This window comes from Mobula hypostoma, chromosome 6, assembly GCF_963921235.1.
Source record: "Mobula hypostoma chromosome 6, sMobHyp1.1, whole genome shotgun sequence".
NCBI lineage: Eukaryota > Metazoa > Chordata > Chondrichthyes > Myliobatiformes > Myliobatidae > Mobula > Mobula hypostoma.
In genome coordinates, this window is record NC_086102.1 from 87,061,466 (window position 1) to 87,087,296 (window position 25,831).

General features: G+C 39.2%; 1 protein-coding gene across 1 annotated transcript in view; it reads left to right on the top strand.

Moving 5' to 3' along the window:
* Positions 1-25,831, top strand: part of zc3h13 (zinc finger CCCH-type containing 13) — a 134,864-nt gene that overhangs the window by 100,161 nt on the left and 8,872 nt on the right. The window contains exon 18 of the mRNA XM_063052533.1: positions 7,350-7,550. Within this exon, the coding sequence (XP_062908603.1) occupies positions 7,350-7,550 (201 nt within the window). The remainder of the gene's footprint in view (positions 1-7,349; positions 7,551-25,831) is intronic.

The window sequence follows — 25,831 nt, forward strand, 5'->3', positions numbered from 1 at the left end:
TTACTTTCCAGCCCAGGTGACTCCACTCCAGGACTCCGGGGACTGACCTTGGAAGCATGGTCAGAAGGGTGGGCTGCAAGTGAGACTGAAATAGCATGAGTTAATGCCTCCTCCCTCACCAGCACACTATTGGTTAATGACCGGGCCGTTGAGAATAAAGCTGATGCACTAAGAGCGAGACTGGCCTACCAAAGAAAACTGAGAGATTGCTGTGTGCTATGTCTCAGTAAAATGTAGCTTACACCAGCTTCACCTGACAATGCCATAAAACCTGAGGGCTTATCAGTTCACCAGATGGACCATGTGTCACCCTCGGGCAAAGTTAGAGGTGGAGAGGTCTATTCCTAATCAATACATGTGGTGCACAGACATGGTCCTGGCAAGTTTCTAGTCACCCAGATTGGAATATGTATCAGTGAAATGTTGCCTTTACTAACAGCCATGAGAATTCACTTCAGCTATCCTGACAGCAGTCTACATTCCACCCAGGCGGACAAGAAGCATGCATTTAATGAATTCTGTGGTCAATAGCCTTGAAACAAGATATCCTGGGGCCCTCATCATTTCTGGTGATTTCAACCAGGCTAACTTCAAGAGCATTTTAGCAAAGTACTACCAGCAATGTCTCCTGTCCTACTAGGGGCGCAAACACCCTTGATGCACGACCATCAAAGATGTCGTCTGAATCACCCCACCCACACCCTGGCAAATCAGAACACCAGGCTGTGCTCCTTCTTCCTGAATGCAATCAGAAGTTGAAATGTGAGGATCCAGTACAGAAAGTTGTTCAGTGCTAGTCTGAGGAAATAGATGAGCTTCTTTGTGACTGCTCTGCTGGCTGTGTCCTTAAATCCTGTGCAGATCATTTGGCAGGGGTATTTGCAGACATTTTTAACCTCTCCCTACTTCAATCTCAGGCTCCCACCTGCTTTAAGACTAATATTATTTATGTACCAAAAGAAAGGTTACGTACCTTTAGGACTACAGCCCAGTGGCTCTGACATCCACCATCATGAAGTGCTTCGAAAAGCTGGTCATGATATGCATCATAGCCATGATCTACTGCAATTTGTCTACTGCCAAAACAGATCTATAGCAGACACTATCTCTCCGGCCCTACGCTCATGTATGAAGCTTCTGCACAGTAAAGACGCTTAGCTTGTTTATTGACCTTAACGCCTTCAATACTATAATTCTGATCTGATTCCTAGACCTGGGACTCAACACCTTCCTCTACATCTGACCAACAGACAGCAATTGGTAAGATAGACAGCAATATCTCTGCCACAATTATCCACATCACTGGTGGCCACAAGTCTGCATCATCAGCCCTTACTCTACTACCTAAACACACATGAATGCATGGCCAGATTCTGCTCTAACTTCATCTACAAGTTTGCAAATAACTTGTTGATTCCACTGTAGCTCCACCATAGTGTTGATGCCACCGTAGTGCACCATATCTCAAGTAACGATGAGTCACTACAAGAAGGAAATGCGGACATAGTGACATGGTATCATGACAAAATCTTTCCCTCAATGTCAGCAAAACAAACGAGCTGGTCATTGACTTCAGAAAGTGGGTGGTACATATACTCCTGTTTACATCAGTGCTACTGAGGGTGAGAATATTGAGAGCTTCAGGTTCCTTGAAGTGAACATCACCAGTAGTCTGTCCTTGTCCAATCACATTGATGCCATGGCTCACCAGTACCGATAGTTCTTCAAGAGGCTAAAGAAATTTAGCATGACCTTTTTGGCGCTCACCAATTTTTATTGTTGCTGAACCATAGAAAGCATCTTATCTAGGTACTTATGTCTTGGTATGGGAACTGCTCTGCCCATGATCTAAAGAAACTACAGGAACACATCATGGAATTTAGTTTCCCCTCCATGGACCTCTGTCTACACTTGCTGTCTCAGTAAAGCAGCCTGCATAATCATAACCACCCAACCAGGCATTCTCTCTTCTCCACCCCTCCCTCCCACTGGGCAGAGATTCAAAAATCCTAAATACTAATACCGCTAGGCTGAAGGTCAGCTACTATCCCGTTTGATAAACTGTTCCCTGATATGATGAGATGGACTCATGTCCTCACAATCTACATCGTTATGACCTTGCACCTCATTGTCTGCCTGCACTGCACTTTCTCTGTAACTAACACTTTGTTCTGCACTCTGTTATAGTTTATCTTGTATTACCTCGGTGCACAGTTGGAATGAATTAATTCTTATGACCTATTGCAAGACAAATGTTTCACTGTACTTCAGTATATGTGACAATAATTAACCCATTTACTTCTTAAATTTACCAAGATGTCAAAACTGTGATATTCAGGGGAGTATAGTTTTTAATTGATCATTTCATGACAGAGGGCTTGGACCTACTGAATTTTCTTTTGCTTTTTTAGCAGAATATTATAAATTCATGTTTGCCTGATTTCCTTGCTAAATAATTTTTTCAATTGTAGTAAAGGAAGTAAAATCACCTATGAGCCAGAATGAAATAGCATATCCAATGTTGATTGCAAGGGCTACGTGGATAAATAGATTTGGACCTTTATGAGGTTGCCTTTTTTCATACTTGGCTCCAATTCAGTCATACCCCAAAGCCAGAAAGGCTTTCATGTCAATTATTTTGTTTGATGCATGCTGTCTGCTATATTCAAATTGAATATACCCTTTTCTGGTGCATGCAACATAGTGTGCTGGTCCACACAAGCCAGTAGATTGAAGGCTCAACTTAATTTCAAAAGAAGGTTAAACGTGTATTCCAGAAGTCTGTGGAGTCTTGGTCCCTCACTGCATTCAAAGCCAACACTAATAAATTTCTAGATATTAGATGAATCAAAGGATATGAGGGAAGTATAGGAAAATGGTCGGCTGTGATCTTGTTGAATGATGAAACAGGCTACCTTTATATTTTTATGTTTATTTAGGTACAACTCTACATACTCACAAGCAGAATAAACATTGATCACACTCTGCATATACTGGTTTCCTCTTTCAAGATGAGGTAGTAAATTGGATTAGTTATTGACTTTGTGGGAGAAGCCAGTGAGTGGTAGTAGATGGTTGCCTCACTGACTGGAGGCCTGTGATTAGAGGTGTGCTGCAGGAATTGGTGATGCATGCATTGTTGGTTCTCATCCATATGAATAATCTGGATGATAATGTGGTCAACTGGATCAGCAAATTTGCAGTTCACACCAAACTTGGGGGTGTAGTGAACAGCAAGGAAGGCTACCGTGGCTTGCAGGGGGATCTGCGTCAGGTGGGAAAATGGACTGAAAAATGGCAGGTGGAATTTAATGCAGACAAGTGTGAGGTCGAAAGAGAACAAAGAAAATTTACAAGGATGTTGCCAGGTCTGGAGACCTGAGTTATACGGAAAGATTGAATAGATTAGGACTGTATTCCTTAGAATGAAGAAGATGAAAGGAGGTTTGATAGAAGTATACAAAATTGAGGGGTGTAGATAGGGTTAATGCAAACAGACTTTTTCCACTGAGTTTGTGTAGGACTACAACCAGAGGTCATGGATAAAGGGTAAAAGGTGAAAAGTTTAAGGGGAACATGAGGGGAAATTTCTTCACTCAGAGGGTCATGGGAGTATGGAATGAGCTGCCAGCACAAGTGGTGCATGCAAACTGGATTTCAATGTTTAAGAGAAGTTTGGATAGGTTCATGGATGATAGGGGTATGAAGGGCTGTGGTCCTGTTGCAGTTCAATGGGGGTAGGCTGTTCAAACGGTTGGGCTGAAGGGCCTGTTTCTGTGCTGCACTTCTCTATGACTCTTATAATAATAGTCGAAAAGCTTGTGTAAATGTAGCCTTGAGAGTAATGCTGTAACATCACCAGCAGTCCAGTTTCAGTTTCACCACCGTTGTCAATAGTTTGTACGTTCTCTCCATGACTGTGTGGGTTTTCTCCTTGAGCTCCAGTTTTCTCCCACGTTCCTTTCTTTATCAATCTTTTTATTGATTTAGAAGGAACATAAATGCAAACAAGAAGAGAATTATCTCAAATATAAATATCAATAACAATACAAACAGAGATTGAAATGGACATTATCAAAATCCCACATTTCATAGACATATGGGTTAGTAGGTTAAGTAATCACATGGGTGTAATTGGGCAGTGCAGGCTCGTTGGGCCTGTTACCATTCTGTATCTCTAAATTAAATTTCTGCACTTGGAAGGATGGTTCCCAAGCAACATTAGATGACTTGTTCTGACCCATCTTAATTATTACGTAGATGGCATGTGCAGTTTTACTGACAGGTGGCAGTGTTGTATGTATGGCTAAGAATCTAAGAAAGCCATGCACTGTTATTTCCATCCATTCCTTCTCAGAGTACTCATAATCTCAATCAGACATTCTGTCTCTAAGCTTAGATCATAAACAAATGATAGCTAAATTAGAGCTTTTTGCTTAAATTGCCCTAAATTCTGAATGATCATTTTCTATGCAACATGCTTTACAGAATCCGAACAATCTAATCTTTTACAATATTACCATCGCTCTCAAATAATAAACTTCCATGATACACATATTAAAATAATATTACATATTCATCTCTTTTTGATCAATTTGCTCAAATATTCTAAGCCAGTGTGTGTCTGCAGTATCTACATGTACCCTTTGCAGTAGTCATTCATCTATTAAATTATACATGTCTCTAATGATTAGCTAACCTCAACAAAGGCAGAATTTTGAGTTTAACTGTGGGCCTGATATACTGTGGTAAATAGTTGAAGGTAGGATCAGCTACTCATGACCGTTTTAAGTCCAGTGGGTTAGGGTCAGATGGCCCTCTAAACCCACACTCACGTTGTGGGTTTACCATTTCCAACAGGTCTAGAGAAGAAGTCCAACAATGGCAGTGAAAATCAGCCAGGTGTATGACTAAGCTCTGACATTGAGTTTAACTACTTAACTACTGGTTTCTTGGTCCTTGTATATCTTGCAAACTCAGCTTTATTTTTGAGTTATCTTTTTTATTGCCAGCTGTAAAATTAATGTAAACAGGAACTCCCATGACATTGAAAAGGATTTTAGGAAATAACTGTCTTGCTATATTTGTAATCATTCTTCAGTTGTAGGTAGTATTTTAACTAAGAATTTGCAATATTACCAGCAATATTAATAGGAAAATCTACTTAAGTTGCAGATTCAAGCTTGTATTCATGAACAGGGTTTGCTATATATTATATATAGCAGTGGATGAACCAGGAGGTACATTGTCTGCTGAAGGCCAGATCTGTGGCATTCAAGTCTGGCGACCCAGGCCTGTACCAAAAAACCAGGAATGATTTGCGGAAGGCTATTTCAAGGGCAAAGAGACAATTTTGAACGAGGTTGGAGGTGGCATCAGATGTACGAACACTCTGCAGGGTTTGCAAGACATTACTTACTACAAAGCGAAACCCAATAGCATGAATGGAAGCGATGCTTAATTACCAGATTAACTCAATGCCTTCTATGCCTGCTTCAAAAGGGAGAATATAACTACAGCTGTGAAGATCTCTGCTGCACCTGATGACCCTGTGATCTCTGTCTCAGAGACCGATGTTAGACTGTCTTTAAAGAGGGTAAACCCTCACAAGGCGGAAGGTCCCGATAGAGTACCTGGTAAGGCTCTGAAAACCTGTGCCAACCAACTGGCGGGAGTATTCAAGGACATTTTCAACCTCTCACTGCTACGGGCGGAAGTTCTTACTTGCTTCAAAAAGGCAACAATTATAACAGTGCCTAAGAAGAATAATGTAAGCTGCCTTAATGACTATCGCCCAGTAGCATTCACATCTACAGTGATGAAATGCTTTGAGAGGTTAGTCATGACTAGACTGAACTCTTGCCTTAGCAAGGACCTGGATCCATTGCAATTTGCCTACTGCCACAATAGGTCAACGGCAGATGCAATCTCAATGGCTCTTCACGTGGCTTTAGACCACCTGGACAACACAAACACCTATGTCAGGATGCTGTTCATTGACTGTAGCTCAGCACTTAATGCCATCATTCCCACAATCCAGATTGAGAAGTTATAGAACCTGGGCCTCTGTACCTCTCTCTGCAATTGGATCCTCGACTTTCTAACCAGAAGACCACATTTTGTGTGGATTGGTGATAACATCTCCTCGCTGACGATCAACCCTGTGCACGTCAGGGGTGTGTGCTTAGCCCACTGCTCTACTCTCTATACTCATGACTGTGTGGCTAGGCATAGCTCAAATACCATTTATAAATTTGCTGATGATACAACCATTGTTGGTAGGATCTCAGATGATGACGAGAGGGTGTACAGGAGTGAGATATGCCAACTAGTGGAGTGGTGTCACAGCAACAACCTGGCACTCAACGTCAGTAAGACGAAAGAGCTGATTGTGGACTTCAGGAAGGTTAAGACAAAGGAACACATACCAATCCTCATAGAGGGATCAGAAATGGATAGAGTGAGCAGTTTCAAGTCCTGGGTGTCAAGATCTCTGAGGATCTAACCTGGTCCCAACATATCAATGTAGTTTTAAAGAAGGCAAGACAGCGACTGTACTTCATTAGGAGTTTGAAGAGATATGGTATGTCAACAAATACACTCAAAAACTTCTATAGATGTGCCATGGAGAGTATTCTGACAGGCTGCTTCACTGTCTGGTATGTGGGGAGGGGGGCTACTGTACAGGACCGAAAGAAGCTGCTGAGGGTTATAAATTTAGTCAGCTCCATCTTGAGTACTAGCCTACAAAGTACCCAGGACATCTTCAGGGAGCAGTGTCTGAGAAAGGCAGCGTCCATTATTAAGGACCTCCAGCACCCAGGGCATGCCCTTTTCTCACTGTTACCATCAGGTGGGAGGTACAGAAGCCTGAAGGCACATAATCAGTGACTCAGGAACAGCTTCTTTCCCTCTGCCATCCAATTCCTAAGTGGACATTGAACCCTTGAACACTACCTCACTTTTTTAATATATATTATTTCAGTTTTTTTGCATGATTTTTAATTTATACAATATATGTATACTGTAATTGATTTACTTCATTATTTTTCTTCTATATTGTGTAAAACATTGCACCGCTGCTGCTAAGTTAACAAATTTCACGACACATGCCGGTGATTCTGATTCTATTTGAATGGTGTGTTTTAGAACAGATGACTCAGAATCTTTCTATAGTCCTTATAAAAGTCAAGTTATAGTGTAAAGTGATTTCTGAGACATGAGAAAGTCAATTGAGTGAGGATCCTCAATCTCCACTGTAAGAACAACATGTTCCTATAGGATGATTTTATCATCCAGTTCAAAATGGAAATTTGGGTGTTAAACTAAAGAAAAATCTTACCTTGCAGATCCCATGGATGTGATTGATGTCGATTGGTCGAGTTTGTTACCCAAGCAACCCAAAGAGCCAAAGGAGCCAGGAGCTGCTTTGTTAAAATTCACTCCTGGTGCAATCCTGTTACGAGCTGGAATATCCAAGCGCTTGGCTGGTGCAGAATTGTTTGCAAAGGTCAATGAAACTTGTCGGGCAGCTATCAACAACTCTAAAGGTATGTCACACCATTGTTAGTACTTTGCTGGTGTTGTAATGTAGTCCTGATATAAGAAATGATCTGAGTAGTGAAAGATTAACTTTAGATGTGTTTTTTTGGACATTTCTATGGAAAAACATGGTACTGTGGTGTTGAAAATTCACAATCCAAAGTAGATCTTCATTGTGCAGATTTTTGGATTTCTTAATACTATTTAGGAAATTCTACCCTTGAATTTCTGATGGATTTTCATATGAGCTAGCACCTTTTGTCATTGTAAAACTTCCTCAAGTAACAACAAGGTTCAGCTCCCAACATTTTTTTACAATCTGATTTTCAACTGCATTGATTTGAAAATATGACAGTTCTTATTAACTCACAATACCCAGGCTTTACTAACCTTTCTTCCCCTGAAACACTGCTATTTAATGGGCCAATGCTCAAACTGCATTTATTGCCCTCATTCAGATCCTGCAATACCAGTTTCTAGACTGCTGTCACCTACGAAGGTTGTGGTCATTCCAGGCTGCTGCTGACCTCTGCCACATCTCACAGTTGTTACTTTTTGCTTCATTATGTGGGTCACTTGTAGTTAAGAGAAGAAGTCCAGTATGTGTTTGCTTTTCCTTCTGCCAAAGCAGATAGGAGATTTGCTAGCTTTTCAGCCTTACACAAACTGCAGGTATTCATCATTCATATAATATTATATCTCCATCAGCCCCTCACAGAAAGAACATAGCTCTTACATGTAGTAGGTTGAAGTGCAAAGCTAAGTGCTAACAGCTCTGAGAATTTGCAATAGGCTATTACAATATCAATGAAATGGATGCAGTGCAGTGTTAGACAAACCTAACAAATCTGCTCTGGGAAAATTTCAATTAAATATCATAATGTTCATGGAAATACTAAGAACGGCATTAGTCTGATGCACAACTTTGCTCAAATACCATTTAAAAACAGTAAAATACTTTGAGGCCATGGCGTTTCATTAAGACACCTACTGAAAATGAATGGTCATAATGAAGTTACAAATATGTATCTTTTTCCAGTATTACTAGAAGTGTATGTTTATCTAAACTCCCCCAACACTTTGTTGGATCCTGATGGTTTTGAGATCCAAAGATTCTTCAGAAGTCAAGAATGAAGCATAAAACCTGTTGCTTGCAATCATTAAGTGTTACAACAGCTAAGAAGGAGGGTGAAGAAGAAGCATTGTGGCACTCTCATACCAGCCTACTGATAACAGAAATTCCATTGATAGTAATTAACCAATAAGATGGCCCGATTCAAGTAATGAAATGCCCGCCCCTGAAAGCAATAAGTTTCAAGAAAAATACAGAGGCAACTCTAATCACTGGAAAATTACATGTATAATAAGTGTATATAAACTACAAAATAAAATACTGGACCCCAATCTCTCCATCTCCTTACCTTTCTATCCCCTTGATGACTGCCTATGGAACACCCTTGGGATTACTTTTCTTCAGTGAATATATTGTATAAATGGAAGTTGCTGGTCTGTCCAATAGTGAGGACATCTTACGCCAATGGAGTAGACTTTGATGAAACCACACCTGGAGTCCGATGTGCAGTTTTAGTTTTCATATCCAACAAAGAAGGTAGTTGCTTTGGTAGAGATTCCCTGGATTGAGTTCAGAAGCAAGGGTGTTAATGGGGAAAGATTAAGCAGAATTCACCTATGTTCTAACCTGTAATCTAGGAGACCGAGAGAGAATCCCATTGAATTGTGGAAATTTATAGATTAAATGTCTTTTGATTGAAGTAGGTTTTAAAGTCCATCTCAATTCTTCAGTCTGTGTTCAGCCGGCTTAATAATAATACTGGAGACAAAAGACTTCAGATGCTAGAACCTGGCGCAAAGCAGAAACTACTGGAAGCTCTTGGGTTGTCAGACAGCAGCTGTGAAGACAAAGCAATGGTCAGTGTTTTGAATTGAGACCCTCCATCATTTTTTGCTTCATGGTAACACTGCAGGTGCCACGGACAATCGCAGTAGCCATCCGACAACAAGAAAAATTAAAGCCATATATGAAATGTTCCAAAGGAACACTCAAGATGTGCAGTTAAACAAACTACTGAAAACTGGCACAGAACCCACACAAACTATAACACCTCTTAACACTTATTCACAAGGAGAAAATGCCTGTAAGGTCTACTGGAAGTGTTATCCTTTGCAACTTAACAACCCTGATTTTCAGTAACTATAAAGTCAGAAACATTTATGATATAGTTTATATCATAAACTACTGTAATGAACTACTTTTAATACTTGGGTAGTTTTGGGCTATTGGGGAAAAAAGATGTATTTATTCATTTAGGTATTTTTGTTTAATTTGGCAATTCCCTTAATGTTGTACTAAGGTTTGTGAACTACATATATACGTATTTTAAAAGGTTTTTAAAACAATCTTAAAGTTTGGCTTGTCGTGTGATGAAGTGACCAAAAAGCTTTCGTACAAATCATAAACCACTGCACTTGTTGAATCACAAATAAGAGAAAATCTGCAGATACTGGAAATCCAAGCAACACACACAAAATGCTGGAGGAATTCAGCAGGCATCTATGGAAAAGAGTATAAGAGAACGTTTCGGTGGGTCTCGGCCCAAAGTATCGACTATATTCCTTTCCATAGATGCTGCCTGGCCTGCTGAGTTCCTCCAGCAATTTGTGTGCGACACTCATTGAATATAAGCTTCAGTAAGAGAACAGTGGTGAAAGGTTTCATAACCAAATAGCTAAAGCTTACAAAGAAACAAATCTTATTGAGAAACTGTTACTGTAGTAACTCCATTATCAATGTAAAGAGCATTTGATGGTGAAGCTCTGGATACAAATTCAAGCAGTAAGGCAAGGTCATATTGTACTACTACTGGGATATTACAAATGAATGAGTAGACACATTTTATCTGATAAGGAACTGTAGAATCGTGGTCTGTATTACTTAATGTGATTTGGCCATTCTGTGTATCTTATTGAACCCTCAAAATAACACTTAATTCAGTGTCCTGCTGTCCCAGCAGTGAGCTATGCAGTTTTGGAATAAGCAGGGTGAAAAATTGGTTCTGTCTATTATTCCTAGTGTACGCCACCAGGAAGTGTCTTGTTCAATTAGCAATAAACTGGAAATCTGAAGAAAAAACACCAGGAAAATGTCAGAAATATTCATCAAGTGAAACAGCATCAGTGTAAAGGGAAACAGAGTTAACATATTCTGGAGGATCTCAGCAGGTGAGGCAGCATCTAAGGAGTAAAATAAAAAGTCGACTTTTAAGATTAAGAACCTTCATCAGGACTGAGGAATTCAGCAAGTCAGTTGTCCAGCATTTTCCCCACAAATATACCGTGGAGAGAATTCTGACATCACCGTCTGGTATGAGGGGCTACTGCACAAGATCAAAATAAGCTGCAGAAACGCATAAAGTTAGTCAGCTCCATCATGGGTACCAGCCTCCATAGTAGCTAAGACATCTTCAAGGAGCGGTGCCTTAGGAAGGCAGTGTCCATTATTAAGGACCCCCACCACCCAGGACATGCTGTCTTCACACTGTTACTGTCAGGAAGGAGGTACAGAAGCCTGAAGGCACACATTCAGCGATTCAGGAACAGCTTCTTCCCCTCTACCATCCAATTTCTAAATGGACATTGAACCCATGAACACTACCTCATTACGTTTTTTATTTTCGTTATTTTGCACTGCTTATTTTAACTTAGATATTTAATAGACATATACTTAATGTAACTCAGTTTTTTTTATATTTATTTATCATGTATTTCATTGTATTGCTGCTATAAAGTTAACAAATTTCACAATATATGCCAGTGATATTAAATCTGATATCACTGGCCTATCTGATTTTCTGTGTGTTCCTCAAGATTTCCAGCATCTGCTGAATCTCTTGTGTCTCTGAGTTAGAATATCATCTATCTTCTATGCCTCTGCTTATTCCCCTCCCCCTTCCTGAGCAAGGATAGAATTCTCTTGATCCTTCTCTTCCACCCCCCAAGTCTCCACATTCCTGATCATCCAATGCAATATCAATAAACATGATTCCATCACCAGAAATGTCATTCTTTTCCTTCCCTTTCTATATTCTGAAGGACCATTCTCTTCACAATTCCACCAACCACTCCTCGCAACACTTCCCCATTCAGCTGCAAACATCCTATCTTTTACTTCACCCCTTTTCACCATCCAGAACCCAAATTATAGCTATTCATTTGCACTTCTTAAATTTAGAATCTCACTTTGATGCTCTGGATTTGGCCTCCTATGTACTGGAAAAACCAAACGTACATTGGGTGACCACTTCCTGAGCACCTTTGCTCAGTTTGAAAGAGCAATCCTGAACTTCGAGTTCACTAACACTTATTCTGCACTGCACTCTCTGATCTGTCTGTAACATCCTCCACTGTTACGGAGAGGCCCAGTGTAAACTTGAGGAGCAAACCTCAGGTAACTCAGAGTTTTCAGGTAATTGGCTTTCTCTGTATGAATCAGAATTGGGCTATTCTGCTATAGATTTTCAGGCAGTAATCTTTACTCTTTTTCTCTTTCAGCTCACATAGCCTGATGTATGTTTCACACATGACCTGAAATTCAGTTTTTGCATGTTCTTTTTATTTTCTACCTTCTCTCATTAACCTGTCATCCATACGGCTTCATCAATCAGTTTATCATGGCCCCAGCTTATCAGAGATATTTCTTTTGTCCTGTTTTCCTACCCTACCCTCTCGACAACTCAAAACTAATTTCTCACTTTCCCAGTTCACGTGAAGGGTTTTCAACTTGAAATGTTAACTCTCTTTCCAGAAATGCTGCCTGATACACCAACTTTTCCCAGAGTTTTCTACTTGTGTTCTCTCAGTTATGTCCATTCATGAAATTACCTTTAGCCTTCATAATTTAAAAGCGTTTCTAACTAAACAACAATAAGCTACAATGGAAACTAGTGGTAGACTGGAGGACCTTTCAGAATCTTAATTGTCATAATTAGGTCACTCCTCATTTTTGTAAACCCCAAAGAATACAGACCCAACCGATTTAGCCTCTCTTGAAAGGAAAATTTCCCAGAGTTCAAGGACGTAACAAGCAAAAGTCAACAGAGAGAAGCCTGTGGATATACTGTGCATTTGGGTTTCCAGCAGGTATTCAACAAGCTGCCATGTAAAAGGTTAATGCACAAGATAATAGCTCATGATCTCAGAGGCAGCATTTAGAACATGGTCATCATGTACACTTGAACTTTGCAGCATATAACTGATGGAGTGCCCCAGGGATCCGTACTGCACCCTCGATTATTTCCTATTTGTATTAATCATCTGGAGAAGGAAGTAAAGTTAAGATATCCAAGTTTGCCAATGACATGAAAGTAGATGATAAGGCTTATTGTGATGACGATTTCTGCAGTCTGCAACAGGATGCAGAAGGGTTGAGTAGGTGGTCAAAAAGTTGACAAATGCACTTTGATAAGATTATTCTAAGATGGCTTATTACCTAATGGAAAAAGATTTCAGGTAAGTGAAATACAGAGATTTTTGTGCGCAGATTGTAAAATGTTAGGTAGGTGCAGGAAATAGGAAGGCACATAGCCAGTTGACCTTTATTGCAAGAGGGTTGGAATTTGGAAATGTGAAAGTGCTGTTACAGTTTGACAGGGTAGTTACTAATTATGCCTCACCTAAAATACTGTTCACAGTTTTGTCCTTTTTGCTGGAAAGGATATATTAGCAATGAAAGCGGACTTTCCGGCAGGGGACTCATGGCGTGAGCTGCTTTTGGGCGTTGCTCCATACCCTTTACTTTTTTACATGTAACCACTCTTATTTACCTTACCTATACCTACACTAAACGATCTATATTATTGAACTACAACTTCTACTTATTGAAAATGAATACCAGAGCACGAGAAGCTAAAGAAGGGAAAGGTTCTGCCGGGAACGGAAAAAAAATGGTGATCCTGGAACTTCGAAGGAAACTCTGGTAACTATGGAACTAATGAAGAAACTTTTAGAAGATACAGTTAATCGAAGACTCACCGCAATTGAAGAAGTGTTGAATTTGAGGAAAGAAGAATCAAGAACATTCAGACGTGATATCGACCAACATCAAGTCAGGATTTCGGAGTTAGACGAAGATGGCCGTAAAAGAGAAAAAAGAATTGAAGCGCTTGAAAAAGGTTTAACTTCGGTAACTCAGCAATTGGAACGCTATCAAGCTAAGACTATCGATCTTGAAAATCGTTCCCGACAACAGAATTTGCGTTTAATTGGTTTCCCTGAGGATGTGGAGAAGGGAGATCCTACTAAATATTTTTCTAAATTGCTAATGGCTGTGTTTGGCTCTGATATATTGGAAGAACCACCGATATTAGATCGTGCTCATCGCTCATTCTGTTTTAATCCGGAGAAATCAGCTAAACCGAGACCGATCATTATTCGGTTTCATTATGTCCACGAGAAGGAACGAGTTATCCGAGTGGCTCGGAGAAAAGGTATGATTGAATTTCAAGATTTCAAGTTCAGAATTGTTGAAGACTACAGCTAAGACGTACTGAAAAAACGGATGGCTTTTAAACCTCAGATGGCAGAACTTTATCGTCGGGGCTATAAAATAGCGCTACTGTTTCCAGCCCGTCTGAGAGTGGTTATGCCAGATAACTCACGCAGTCTGTTTAAAAATCCAATGGAAGTCCGGTTTTCTTGATGATCTGCCTCCCTTTACGGAGGATTAATCAATGTATCATTTGGTTTTTTCTCTCGTCTCTGATTGTTTAGTTCGAGGTTTTGTTTTCTCGATCTGGCAGTGTAGGTTCGTTTTATATAGTTAAATGATATTAGGCTTTTCTGTTAGTGATCCTGTATATCTTAGTCTTAATACTTTTGAGTAGTTATTTAGTTACAAGTTTAATGATTGTTTTCTTTTTGAAATGTTACTAAAGTATTGTATTTTAAAATGGGGGATTGTTTATTTCTTCTTCCCAGAATCCTTGCTGTTTCTTACGTCATTTCCGATCATTTATATTTGAAAAATTAATATAGTAATATGATTTAATGTTTGATCTTTGAAATATGAGTAGCAGGGAACTAGTCGATGCTTTTAATCGCTTTAGATTTTTTTTCTTGTTATAGTTAGTTTTTACTTTTTTCCATAAGGGTGGTGTTTTTCTTGATAAACATATTTCTGTTGGGTCGCCCTCCGGAAAGATGGGGGTAGGTTTAGTCTTAGACTTAGCATTGGCCACTCTCTGGCTTTTTTCTGGGGTTTTGTGGGAGGTGGGTGGTATTTTTCCTTTTATTCCTTTTTCATTTTTTCTTTTTAAACAGGCTGACCAGAAACTACTGAAATGTCGTAACTTCCGGTTCCTCTTTGGACCTTTTTTCCTCTTCTGGGGTCATGAGTTTCTACTCTGGTTAACCCTTTACATACTTTATACTCGAGCTCATTATGATGGATAAGACTATTAATTTAGTTTCTTGGAATACAGATGGTTTAAACCACCCGGTTAAACGGAAGAAAATTTTTTAAGTATTCCACAGGATGAATGCTCATATTATTTTTGTACAAGAAACTCATGTCCGGAAAGAGGATAATCAACGTTTCTTTAGATTCTGGAAGGACCAACAGTATCATGCGAATTCACAAGCTAAAGTAAAAGGTGTTTCTATACTTATAGATTCATCAATTTCATTTACGCACTATGAGACGATTTCAGATTCTAATGGCAGATTTTTATTGATTACTGGCTTGCTATTTAACAAAAAAGTTGCCATGCTCAGTGTTTATGCCCCAAATGTTGACTGTCCTGATTTTTTTCAGAATCTCCTCACATCTCTTCCCAACTTAAATGACTATATGCTGATTATGGGTGGTGATTTTAATTGTTGTTTAAACCCTTTGATAGATAGATCCAAGTTTAATCAAGCAGTTCCGAATAAATCGGCTACCCTTATTAACTCTTCTATAATCGACTCTGGAATCTCAGAAATTTGGAGATTCTTGCATCCGAATGACAAGGAGTTCTCTCTTTTTTCACATGTACATCAGCACTATTCAAGAATTGACTACTTTCTTATTGACTCTCGATTAATTCCTTTTGTTACGGGTTGTGAATGTGATTCTATTGCTGTTTCTGACCATGCACCGTTGAAATTATTTATTAACTTAAGGGATATATCTACTAATTCTAGACAATAGGGATTTAATATCTCTTTGCTTCAAGATTCAGATTTTGTTAGGTTTATTGATGAACAGATTAAGTTTTTCTTTACAACAAATTCCACGGATGATATTTCCAGTGGGATCCTCTGGGATACTTTTAAAGCATATATTCATGGACAAATTATTTTGTACACTGCTGGACTAAAAAGCGAACTAATAAGGAAATACTTAAACTGGTTGACAAAATTAAAGAAGTTGATAAGAAATATTCTATAGCTCCTAATCAAGAACTTTATAAACAGAGTTGAACTTCAAATGGAACATAACCATTATTATCATCTTCAATTGAAAGTCAATTAATCAAAACTAAGAGTCAATTTTATATACATGGTGATAAAACTGGGAAACTTTTAGCTAATCAATTGAAATCTGCCTCGGTTAAACGACAGATTCTTAAAATTCGTAAACAAGATGGCACTTTGACAGTTGACCATGACGAGATTAATAAATCCTTTCAAGAATTTTATACCTCTCTTTATCAATCAGAATTTCCTGATGACTCCACTATAATGCATGAATTTTTTAAGAAATTGAATATTCCAAAATTATCATCTAATGAACGTTCAAAACCAGATGTACCTATTACTGTAGAGGAAATAAAGAATGCTATTTTTTCAATGAATTCAGGTAAAGCACCTGGTCCAGATGGATTTACAGTAGAATTTTTAAAATTTTTCTCAACTACACTAACTCCTTGGCTATGTAACGTTTTTAGGGATGCAGTTTCAATAGGTAAATTACCACAATCTTTCTATCGAGTTTCTATTTCCCTAATTCTTAAAAAGATAAGGATCCTACTGAATGTGCATCTTATAGACCTATATCTCTGCTGAATGTCGATTCTAAGATTTTTTCTAAAATATTGGCAACGAGATTGGAGAATGTATTACCCCAAATTATTTCTGCTGATCAATCTGGATTTATTAAAAATCGTTACTCTTTTTTTAATATTAGGAGATTAATGAATATCATTTATACGCCTTCACCCAAAATTCCAGAATGTGTCATTTCATTGGATGCTGAAAAAGCTTTTGATAGAGTTGAATGGGTATATTTATTCAATACCCTTGAGAAATTTAATTTTAGTCCGATATTCATTTCCTGGATTAAACTGATATATTTTACCCCTTTGGCCTCGGTATTTACTAACAACCAAAGATCCCCTTTCTTTCATTTATTCCGTGGTACTAGGCAGGGTTGCCCTCTTAGTCCACTACAATTTGATATTGCTTTGGAACCGTTAGCTATTGCCATTTGTGACTCCCCCAATATATTTGGTATTACTCGTGGAAATGAGACTCATAAATTATCACTATATGCAGATGATCTACTATTATATATTTCTAACCCAGGAAAATCTATTCCGGCAGTATTAACTTTGCTTGCTCAGTTTAGTAGCTTTTCTGGTTATAAACTGAACCTAGGTAAGAGTGAACTCTTTCCATTAAATATGCAGGTTCCTATTTATAGAAATTCTCCATTTAGACTGATTACTGATTATTTTACTTATTTGGGAGTTAAAATTACTAAGAGACATAAGGATCTATTCAATTTCAACCTTTTACCATTAATTAATCAGGTTAAACAACTGATTACTAAATGGTCCCCTTTGTCTGTATCATTGATTGGCCGTATTAATGCTTTTAAAATGATTATTTTACCCAAATTTTTATATTTATTTCAAGCGATACCGATTTTTATTCCTAAATTTTTTTTTGATATTATTGACTCTTAAAATCTCTTCTTGTATATGGCAAAATAGAAATCCCAGATTAAGTAAAAAAAATATTTACAGAAATCTAAGAAAGAGGGTGGTTTGGCATTGCCTGTCCTAAGATTTTACTACTGGGCAATTAATATCCGATACTTAATATTTTGGACACAAGATTGGAATATAACTCCAAGCCCACATTGGGTAAACCTTTAAGGCCATTCTGTACAAGGGTTTTCTTTAGCCTCCATTTTAGGAACTTCATTGCCTTTTGCACTATCTAAATTGAATAAACAAATTTTCAACCCTATAGTTAAACGTACATTGTGAATACGGTTTCAATTTCGTAAATTTTTTGGCCTGAATGAATTTGTTATCAAGTTCTGTTATGTCTAATTTTTTTTTCCAACCTTCGATAATGGACCAAGCCTTTTTGATATGGAAAACGAAAGGCATAATATGTTTTCGTGATTTATTTTTGGATAACTGCTTTATGTCTTTTGAGCAGTTATCTGAGAAATTTGATTTGTCTAGATCCCATTTTTTTAGATACTTACAAATAAGAAATTTCTTAAATATTACGTTGCCTATCTTTCCGACTTCCAATCCTTCTGGTACTCTTGATAAAATTTTAGGCTTTAATCCTTTGCAGAAGGGATTAATAGCAATAATTTATGATATAATTATGAAATTACAGCCAGATAGATCTGATAAAATTAAAAATGAATGGGAAAGGGAACTTCAACTTTCCCTACCTACAGAGAAATGGGATAAAGGTTTTCATTTAGTTAGTACTTCTATATGTGCTAAAAATAATTAAACACAATTTAAAGTAGTACACAGTTTTTATTCCCATATAAACCCTACTTGTGATAGATGTCACTCTGAAGTGGCTTCTTTAACTTACATGTTTTGGTCCTGTCCTCTCTTGGAAAAATATTGGAAAGACATTTTTGATATTATTTCAACAGTTCTATGCTTTGATTTAAAACCCCATCCTATTACGGCAATCTTTGGATTGCCATTGGTAGAACATAGATCTCTGTCTTCTTCAGCCTGTCAAATGATAGCTTTTGTTACTTTAATGGCGGGAAGATCTATTTTGTTGAACTGGAAGGAAGCTAATCCTCCAACTACATTCCAATGGTTTTCTCAAACCATATTAGGTTTAAATTTAGAAAAAATTAGAAGTGATATTTTTGACCCTTCGGTTAAATTTGAAGAAACTTGGAAACCTTTTATGCAACATTTTCATATGATGTAATCTGACCTTTCCGAATCTATTTTCTAAACTTAAATTATATGATGAGAGGAGCGGAGTTAACGACATTATTGAACGTGTCCGATACAAGCTGTTGGTCTAGCCCTGATTTGTTTTTTTTTCTTTCTTTTTGGGGTTTTTTTGTTTATATTTTTTTCTTTTTACTTTTTTAATGTTTAATTTTATTATGATTTTGGAAGTCTCTTATATTTATGTTACTTAAAATTCATTTTATATATGCTGATGAACATTTTTCCAATCTCTTTGTACCAACTTTGTTATTGAGTTTATAATTTTGAAAAATTAATAAAAAGATTTAAATAGAAAAAAAAGAGCAATGAAGGCAGTCCAAAAGAGAATTAGCTAGGTGAATAAGAGTTATCCAAACCCGTTAAAGAAATTCCATCTTTATTCTTGGAATATAGAAGAATGAGGAGTGGTTTTTTTTGAATGTATAAAATCTTAGAAGAGCTTAAAGGGGTAGATCTTGAGATTTTCCAGTCATGGGGGAATGTTGATCTAAAACTGAGGGTTCATAGAAACCTCTTCTTGCAAAGATTCAACGGTCAAATTTAATATCAGTGAAATGTATACAATATACATCCTGAAATGCTTTTTCTTCACAAACATCCACAAAAACAGAGAAGTGCCCCAAAGAATGAACGACAGTTAAACGTGAAAACCCTAAAGTACCACCCCAAAGTACCCCCCAGCTCCCCCCTCCCGCGTGTAAGTGGCAGCGAGCAGCAATTCCCCCCTTCCCCTACCAGCAAAAAAAAAACGCGCATCGGTAACATCACCGAGCACAAGCGTGTGCTAAGCAATAGCAAAGACACGGACCAAAGTTACCCCAAAGGCTTTGCATTTCATCCAAAATTTGACAAACCACACGTTCTCTCGAGAGAGAGAGAGAGAGAAAGAGAGAGAGAGAGAGAGAAAAAACGAGAGAACAAGAACACCGCTGTTTTCACAACAAGTGGGAGACATAACAACAACCCGCTGGTTTACGATGTCAACAGTCTGTTTTGTCACTTTTTTCGAGCTCTGTGTCGTAGATCGCAAAGACCTCGGGTTTGTGAATCATTGGAATTCTCAACACTGGAAGCTGGATTATTGAAAGTATTTATGAAAGAGGTGGATAATTTTTTTTGAAAGGTCAGATAATTGAGGGCTGTGGGAAACTGGCCCAAAACACACAAATCCCTGGGTAGATCTGCCATGCTCATAATAAATGGCAGGGAGACTGAGGACAAAGTGGCCTACTTCAGCTCTTGCCTTCTTGCAGTACGTCTTCAAACACTTCATTTCCACTTTGACTATGAAATCCCATCAACTCATTTTAAATAAACGTACAAAGCATGAGAGTGCAATCTTTATCTTGTGTAATATCTGTGTAGAGTTTGTATGTTTTCCTTGTGTCCTCTGATATCCTAAAGATATGTCGGTTGGTAGTTTAATCAACCTCTGTAAATTATTTCTAATATGTGTGGCCAGTGAGAAAATCAGTATTGGAATTAGTATGGAGTTGATCTGCATGTAAGCAGAATAGATGACAGGCAAATAATGGGGAGAATGAATTGATGAAGAGTTGACTTATACTGGAAGGGATGAATGGCTTCCTCAACAATAAGATTATATATTTCAGAATAAAATATTTCATCACATAGGCTCAGTAAACTAAAATTTTGCATCATGTAGAACTTAATGTCTGAGCCCTTGTTTGTAGTATGTATCCTCTGTGCAATTTTGCTGCATTTTCTTAACAAGCATGTGTGCCTGTTTCATATAGAGATTTATAATGACAATGTCTTGATCATGTATATATTTCTTCAAATTGGAAAAAAACTGAAGTTTCTATAGCACTGAACTAAACGTGTTGGTGTCTAATGGGTTTAGACTATAAGATATAGGAGCAGAGTTAGGCTACTTGACCCATAAATCCACTCCACAATTCAAACATGACTGATTTGTTTTCCCCCTCAACCCCATTCTTCAGTCTTCTCCCCATGACCTTTGTAGCTGTTACTAATCAAGAACCTATCAACATCAGCTTTAAATATACCCTGTGACTTGGCCTTCATAGCTGTCCATGCAATAAATTCTGCAGATTCACCACCCTATGCCTAAAGAAACACCCCTTTATCTCTGTTGTGAAGAGATGTACTCTGAGGCTATACCCTCAAGTCCTAGACTCTCCCACTGTTAGAACTGCCCTCTCAATGTCCACTCTAGGCCATTCAGTATTTGGTAAGTTTTAAAGAGATCCTCCTTCGTTCTTCTAAGCTCCAGAGCAGGCCTAGAGCCATCAAATGCTTCTTAAACGTTAACCCTTTAATTCCTGGGATCATTCCTTGTAAGCCTCCTCTGGATCCCTATGAATGCTAGCGCATTCTTCCTTAGATTTGGGGTCCAAAACTGCTGACAATAATACATTTGCCTGATAAAGCCTCAGCATTACATCCTTGCTTTTATATTCTATTCCTCTCTAAATGAATGCCAGCATTGCATTTGCTTTTTTTTATTGCTGACTCAACCTGCAAGTTAACCTTTAGGGAATTCTGTACTAGGACTACCGAGTCCCTTTGCACCTCCGACTTCTGGATTTATTCTACACCTTTACTTCATCTACCAAAGTTCATGACCAGACACTTTCCTACCCTGTATTCCATCTGCCAGTTCTTTGACTATTCTCCTAATCTGTCCATTTTATTCTGCAGACTCCCTGCTTCCTCAGTGCTACTTGTCCCCTTCACCTATCTTTGTATCGTCCACAAACTTGGCCACAAAGCCATCAATTTCGACATCCAGATCATTAACATATAACATGGTAAGTAGCAGACCCAACCTTGACCTCTACAGAACACCATTAGTCTCCGGCAGCCAACCAGAAAAGGCCCCCTTTACTCCCACTGGCTTTTTACCAATTAGCCAATCTTCTATCCATGTTAATATCTTCCCTTTAATACCATAGGCTTTTATCGTGTTTAGCAAGCTCACGTATGGCACCTTGTCGAAGCCTTCTAAGAGTCTAAGAGAACAATATCCACTGACTCTTCTTTGTCTATCCTGTCTGTTACATCCTCAAAGAATTCCAACAGATTTGTCAGGCAAAATTTCCCCTTAGGGAAACCATGCTGACTTCAGCCTATTTTATTGTGTGTCTCTATGTACCCTGAAACCTCATCCTTAATAATAACCTCTTAACACCTTGCCAACCACTGTATTCAAGCTATCTGTCCTGTAATGTCCTGTCTTTTGCCTCACTCCCTTCTTAGAGTGGATTGGAGCAATTTTCCAGTCCTCTGAAACCATTCCAGAATCAAATTATTCTTGAAAGATCACTACTAATGTCTCTGCAGTCTCTTCATCTATCACTTTCAGAACTCTGAGGTGTAGTACATTCGTCCAGATGACTTGTCTGCCTTCAGAACTTTAAGCCTCCCAAGCAGTTTCTCCTTAGTAATAGTAACTACAATCACTCTCTCCCTTGACTCTCAAATTTCTGGCATGTTGCTGGTGTCTTCCGCAGTTAAGACTAGCGCAAAATACTGATTTGGTTCATCTGCTATTTCTTTGTTCCCCATCACTACCTCTTCAGCACCATTTTCCAGAGGTTTGTTATCCACTCTTGCCTCCCTTTTACTCTTTGTATTTCTGAAAATAATAGCTTTGGTATTCTCTTTCATATTATTGGGTAGTTTTCCTTCTTGTCCTCTCCTTTTTGCTTTTTTAGTTGCCTTCTGACAGATTCTAAGTTTCCCAATCCTCTAGCTTCCCACTATTTTTTGTTATATTGTATGTCCCCTTTTATGCTGTCTTTGGCTTCTTCTTTGGAATGAACTGATCCTCAATTTCTGAATTACTCACAGAAGCTCCAGCCATTGCTGCTCTACTGTCATCACTGGTAATGTCCCCTTCCAATCAACATTGGCCAGCTCCTCTCTCATGCCTCGATAGTTACCTTTACTCATCTGTGTTATAGATACATTTGATGTTTACATACTACCACAATAGCATGGCAGTTAGCACAACACTATAATAGCTCGGGGTGTTCAGGAGTTTCGAGTTCATTTCCAGCATCGTTCTGTCAGGAGTCTCTGTACATCCTCCCCATGGAATGTGTGGGTTTTCCCTGAGAGCTTCAGTTTCCTCCCACAGTCCAAAGACATGCCAGGTAGGTTAATTAGTTATTGTAAATTGTCCCATGACTAGGTTAGGGTTAATTGGGATTGTGGAATTGCTGGAGTGGTGTGGCTCAAAGTGCGCTGTATTGCTAAGTAAAAAAATTTTAGCTGCTTCCTCTTAAACTGCAGGGTGAATTCTATCATATTATGATCACCTCTTCCTAAGGGTTCCCAAATCAAATTTAGTGCATTGCACAATACCAAATCCAGAAAACAAGAGATGTTTGAAATCTAGAGTAGCACAAAAAAAAATGCTGGAGGAACTCAGCAGGTCTGGTAGCATCTGTGGAGGGGAATAGATAATGTTTTGGTTCACAACCCTTCAACAGGCCTCCTAGAACCTTCATCAGATCCTTCACAGGATTGTTTATTCCTCTGCTTAAATGCTGCCTGACCTGTGGAGTTCCTCCAGCATTATGTGTGTTACACCAGATCTAGAATTGCCTTTTCCCTAGTGGGCTCAACTACAGGCTGCTTGAAAAAGGTATTCTACAAATTCCTCTTGGGATCCAGTACCCACCTGATTTTACCAAAATACTACATCCTGAAACCACACCCCCCCCCCCACCATGACCATTGTAACATTCACTTTTCTATCTCCTTTTGTAATTTGTACCCTACATTCTGGCTACTATTCAGAGGATTGTATACAAGTCCCAGCAGGGTCATTTTACCCTTTCATTTTCTTAACTCTACCAACAATGATTTTGCATCTTCTGATCCTACATCCCTTCTTTCTAAAGATATAATTTCATTTTTTACCAATAAGTACCCTACCCCCTCTGCCCAACTGACTATTGAAATGACAGTTCCGTGCTGAACGTGGGACTGCGGACATGATTTTTGCTGCGCGCCAACTCCAGGAAAAATGCCAGGAGCAACACAGCGACCTCTTTGTGACCTTTGTCAATCTAACCAAGGCTTTTGATAGGGTCAGCAGAGAAGGCTTGTGGAAGATCATGGAGAAGTTTGGCTGCCCCAGCAAGTTCATCACAATCGTCCGGCAGTTCCACGACAGTATGATGGTGAAAGTTCTGGATGATGGCGACGAGTCGGAGGCCTTCCCAGTGACAAATGGCGTCAAACAAGACTGCGCTCTTGCCCCAACTCTGTTCAGTATGGTATTCTCTGCCATGCTGACAGATGCCTTCCGTAACTACAAAGAAGGAATCCACATCAGATACTGGACTGACGGCAGGTTGTTCAACCTTGGGTGCCTGCAGGCAGTTAACAAAGGTGCGAGAGACTGTCATCAGAGACTTCTTGTTTGCTGATGACTGCGCACTCAACGCCAGCACGGAGCAGGAGATGCAGCGTGAAATGGACTGCTTCTCACAAGCCTGCGACAACTTCAGACTCACTATCAGCACCAAAAAGACCGAAGTTATGTACCAGCCTGCCCCAGGAAAGCCATACCAGGAGCCGCGCATCACAATGAAGGGCCAGAACCTCCAGGCAGTCAACAACTTCACCTACCTGGGCAGCATACTCTCTCGCGCAGTGAATATAGACGCTGAGGTCAACAACAGGATTGCCAAAGCCAGCGCCGCCTTTGGGAGACTCTGTGAGAACATCTGGGAGCGGAGAGGACTCAGCCTTACCACCAAGCTGAAGGTCTACTGTGCAGTGGTCCTTACCACCCTCCTTTACGCCAGTGAGACCTGGACTATCTACAGCAGACACGCCAAACAGCTCAACCACTTTCACCTGAGCTGTCTCCGCAGACTCCTCCACATCAGGTGGCAGGACAAAGTCCCCGACATGGAAATCCTGGAACAAGCTGGGCTCTGCAGCGTCTACACCCTCCTGCTGAAAGCCCAAGCCAAGTGGGCTGGACATGTGGTCAGAATGCCAGACAGCCGATTGCCTAAGCAACTGCTGTACGGAGAACTGTGTCAGAGCAAGCGCTCAGTTGGGGGGGGCAGAAGAAACGTTACAAAGACTGCCTCAAAGCGTCCCTCAAAGGCCTGGGTGTCGACATCAACACGTGGGAGACGCTTGCCCTCGACCGTCTAGCTTGGCGCAGCAAGATCACCACAGGAGCCTGTGCAGCTGAAGTCAGGCGCATCATCGAGGCGCAACGAAAGCGTGCTGTGCGCAAGGCCCGAGCAGCATCCACTGCCACGACAGCACCCACCCACTTGTGTCCCACATGTGGGTGAGCCTTCAGGGCCCGGATTGGCCTCATCAGTCACCTCCGGACCCACAACCACCAATCTCCCATTTAATTTTGAAGCCATGGTCATCTTTGACTACGAAGGACAAACAACAACAACAAGTAGTTGCTTACCATTGGGTGAAAATGGAAAAATTGTTTTCCATTTTTAAAAAAAAAAGTAATTTCTAGGGTTAAAAGGACTAAAATGATCATTGATATGAGTTTATGCATTTTCAAGACATTAGGATACAAAAGTCATCTATACTTTCTTGATTGTCACAATTTCTTTAAAAATATTACTTTCTTAGTGCGAAATGATTGACAAAATATTGAGCTCTGTGGTTATCTATCATGAGATGGATTTGATAGTGTGAGGTTTTGCAGTCATAAATCTGTTTCCCTGACACTATCTATCCACATTTAGCTTCTGACATAGCTGTAGATTGCTATTGTTAATACTGATACCGCCTCCTTCTCTAAGATTACCTTACAGCAGAATTCAAGAGAATAAACCATTGCTTGTCCACAGCAAACTACTTTTGCCACCCTCTAAGATTCCTTTTGTTTAGAATAAGCAATTAATTCTTTGTGTGAATGTACAGATTTCTCTTGGTGTACTCACTACTTTTTTGATTGTTAATAGCAGAGGACAGAAAATGTACCAGTGACCCCTGTATTACAGGGAGGTTATGTTCCTCGAAAGCTGCAGTTTTCTGTAACAAGAAGCCCTGTTTCCCATTGAATT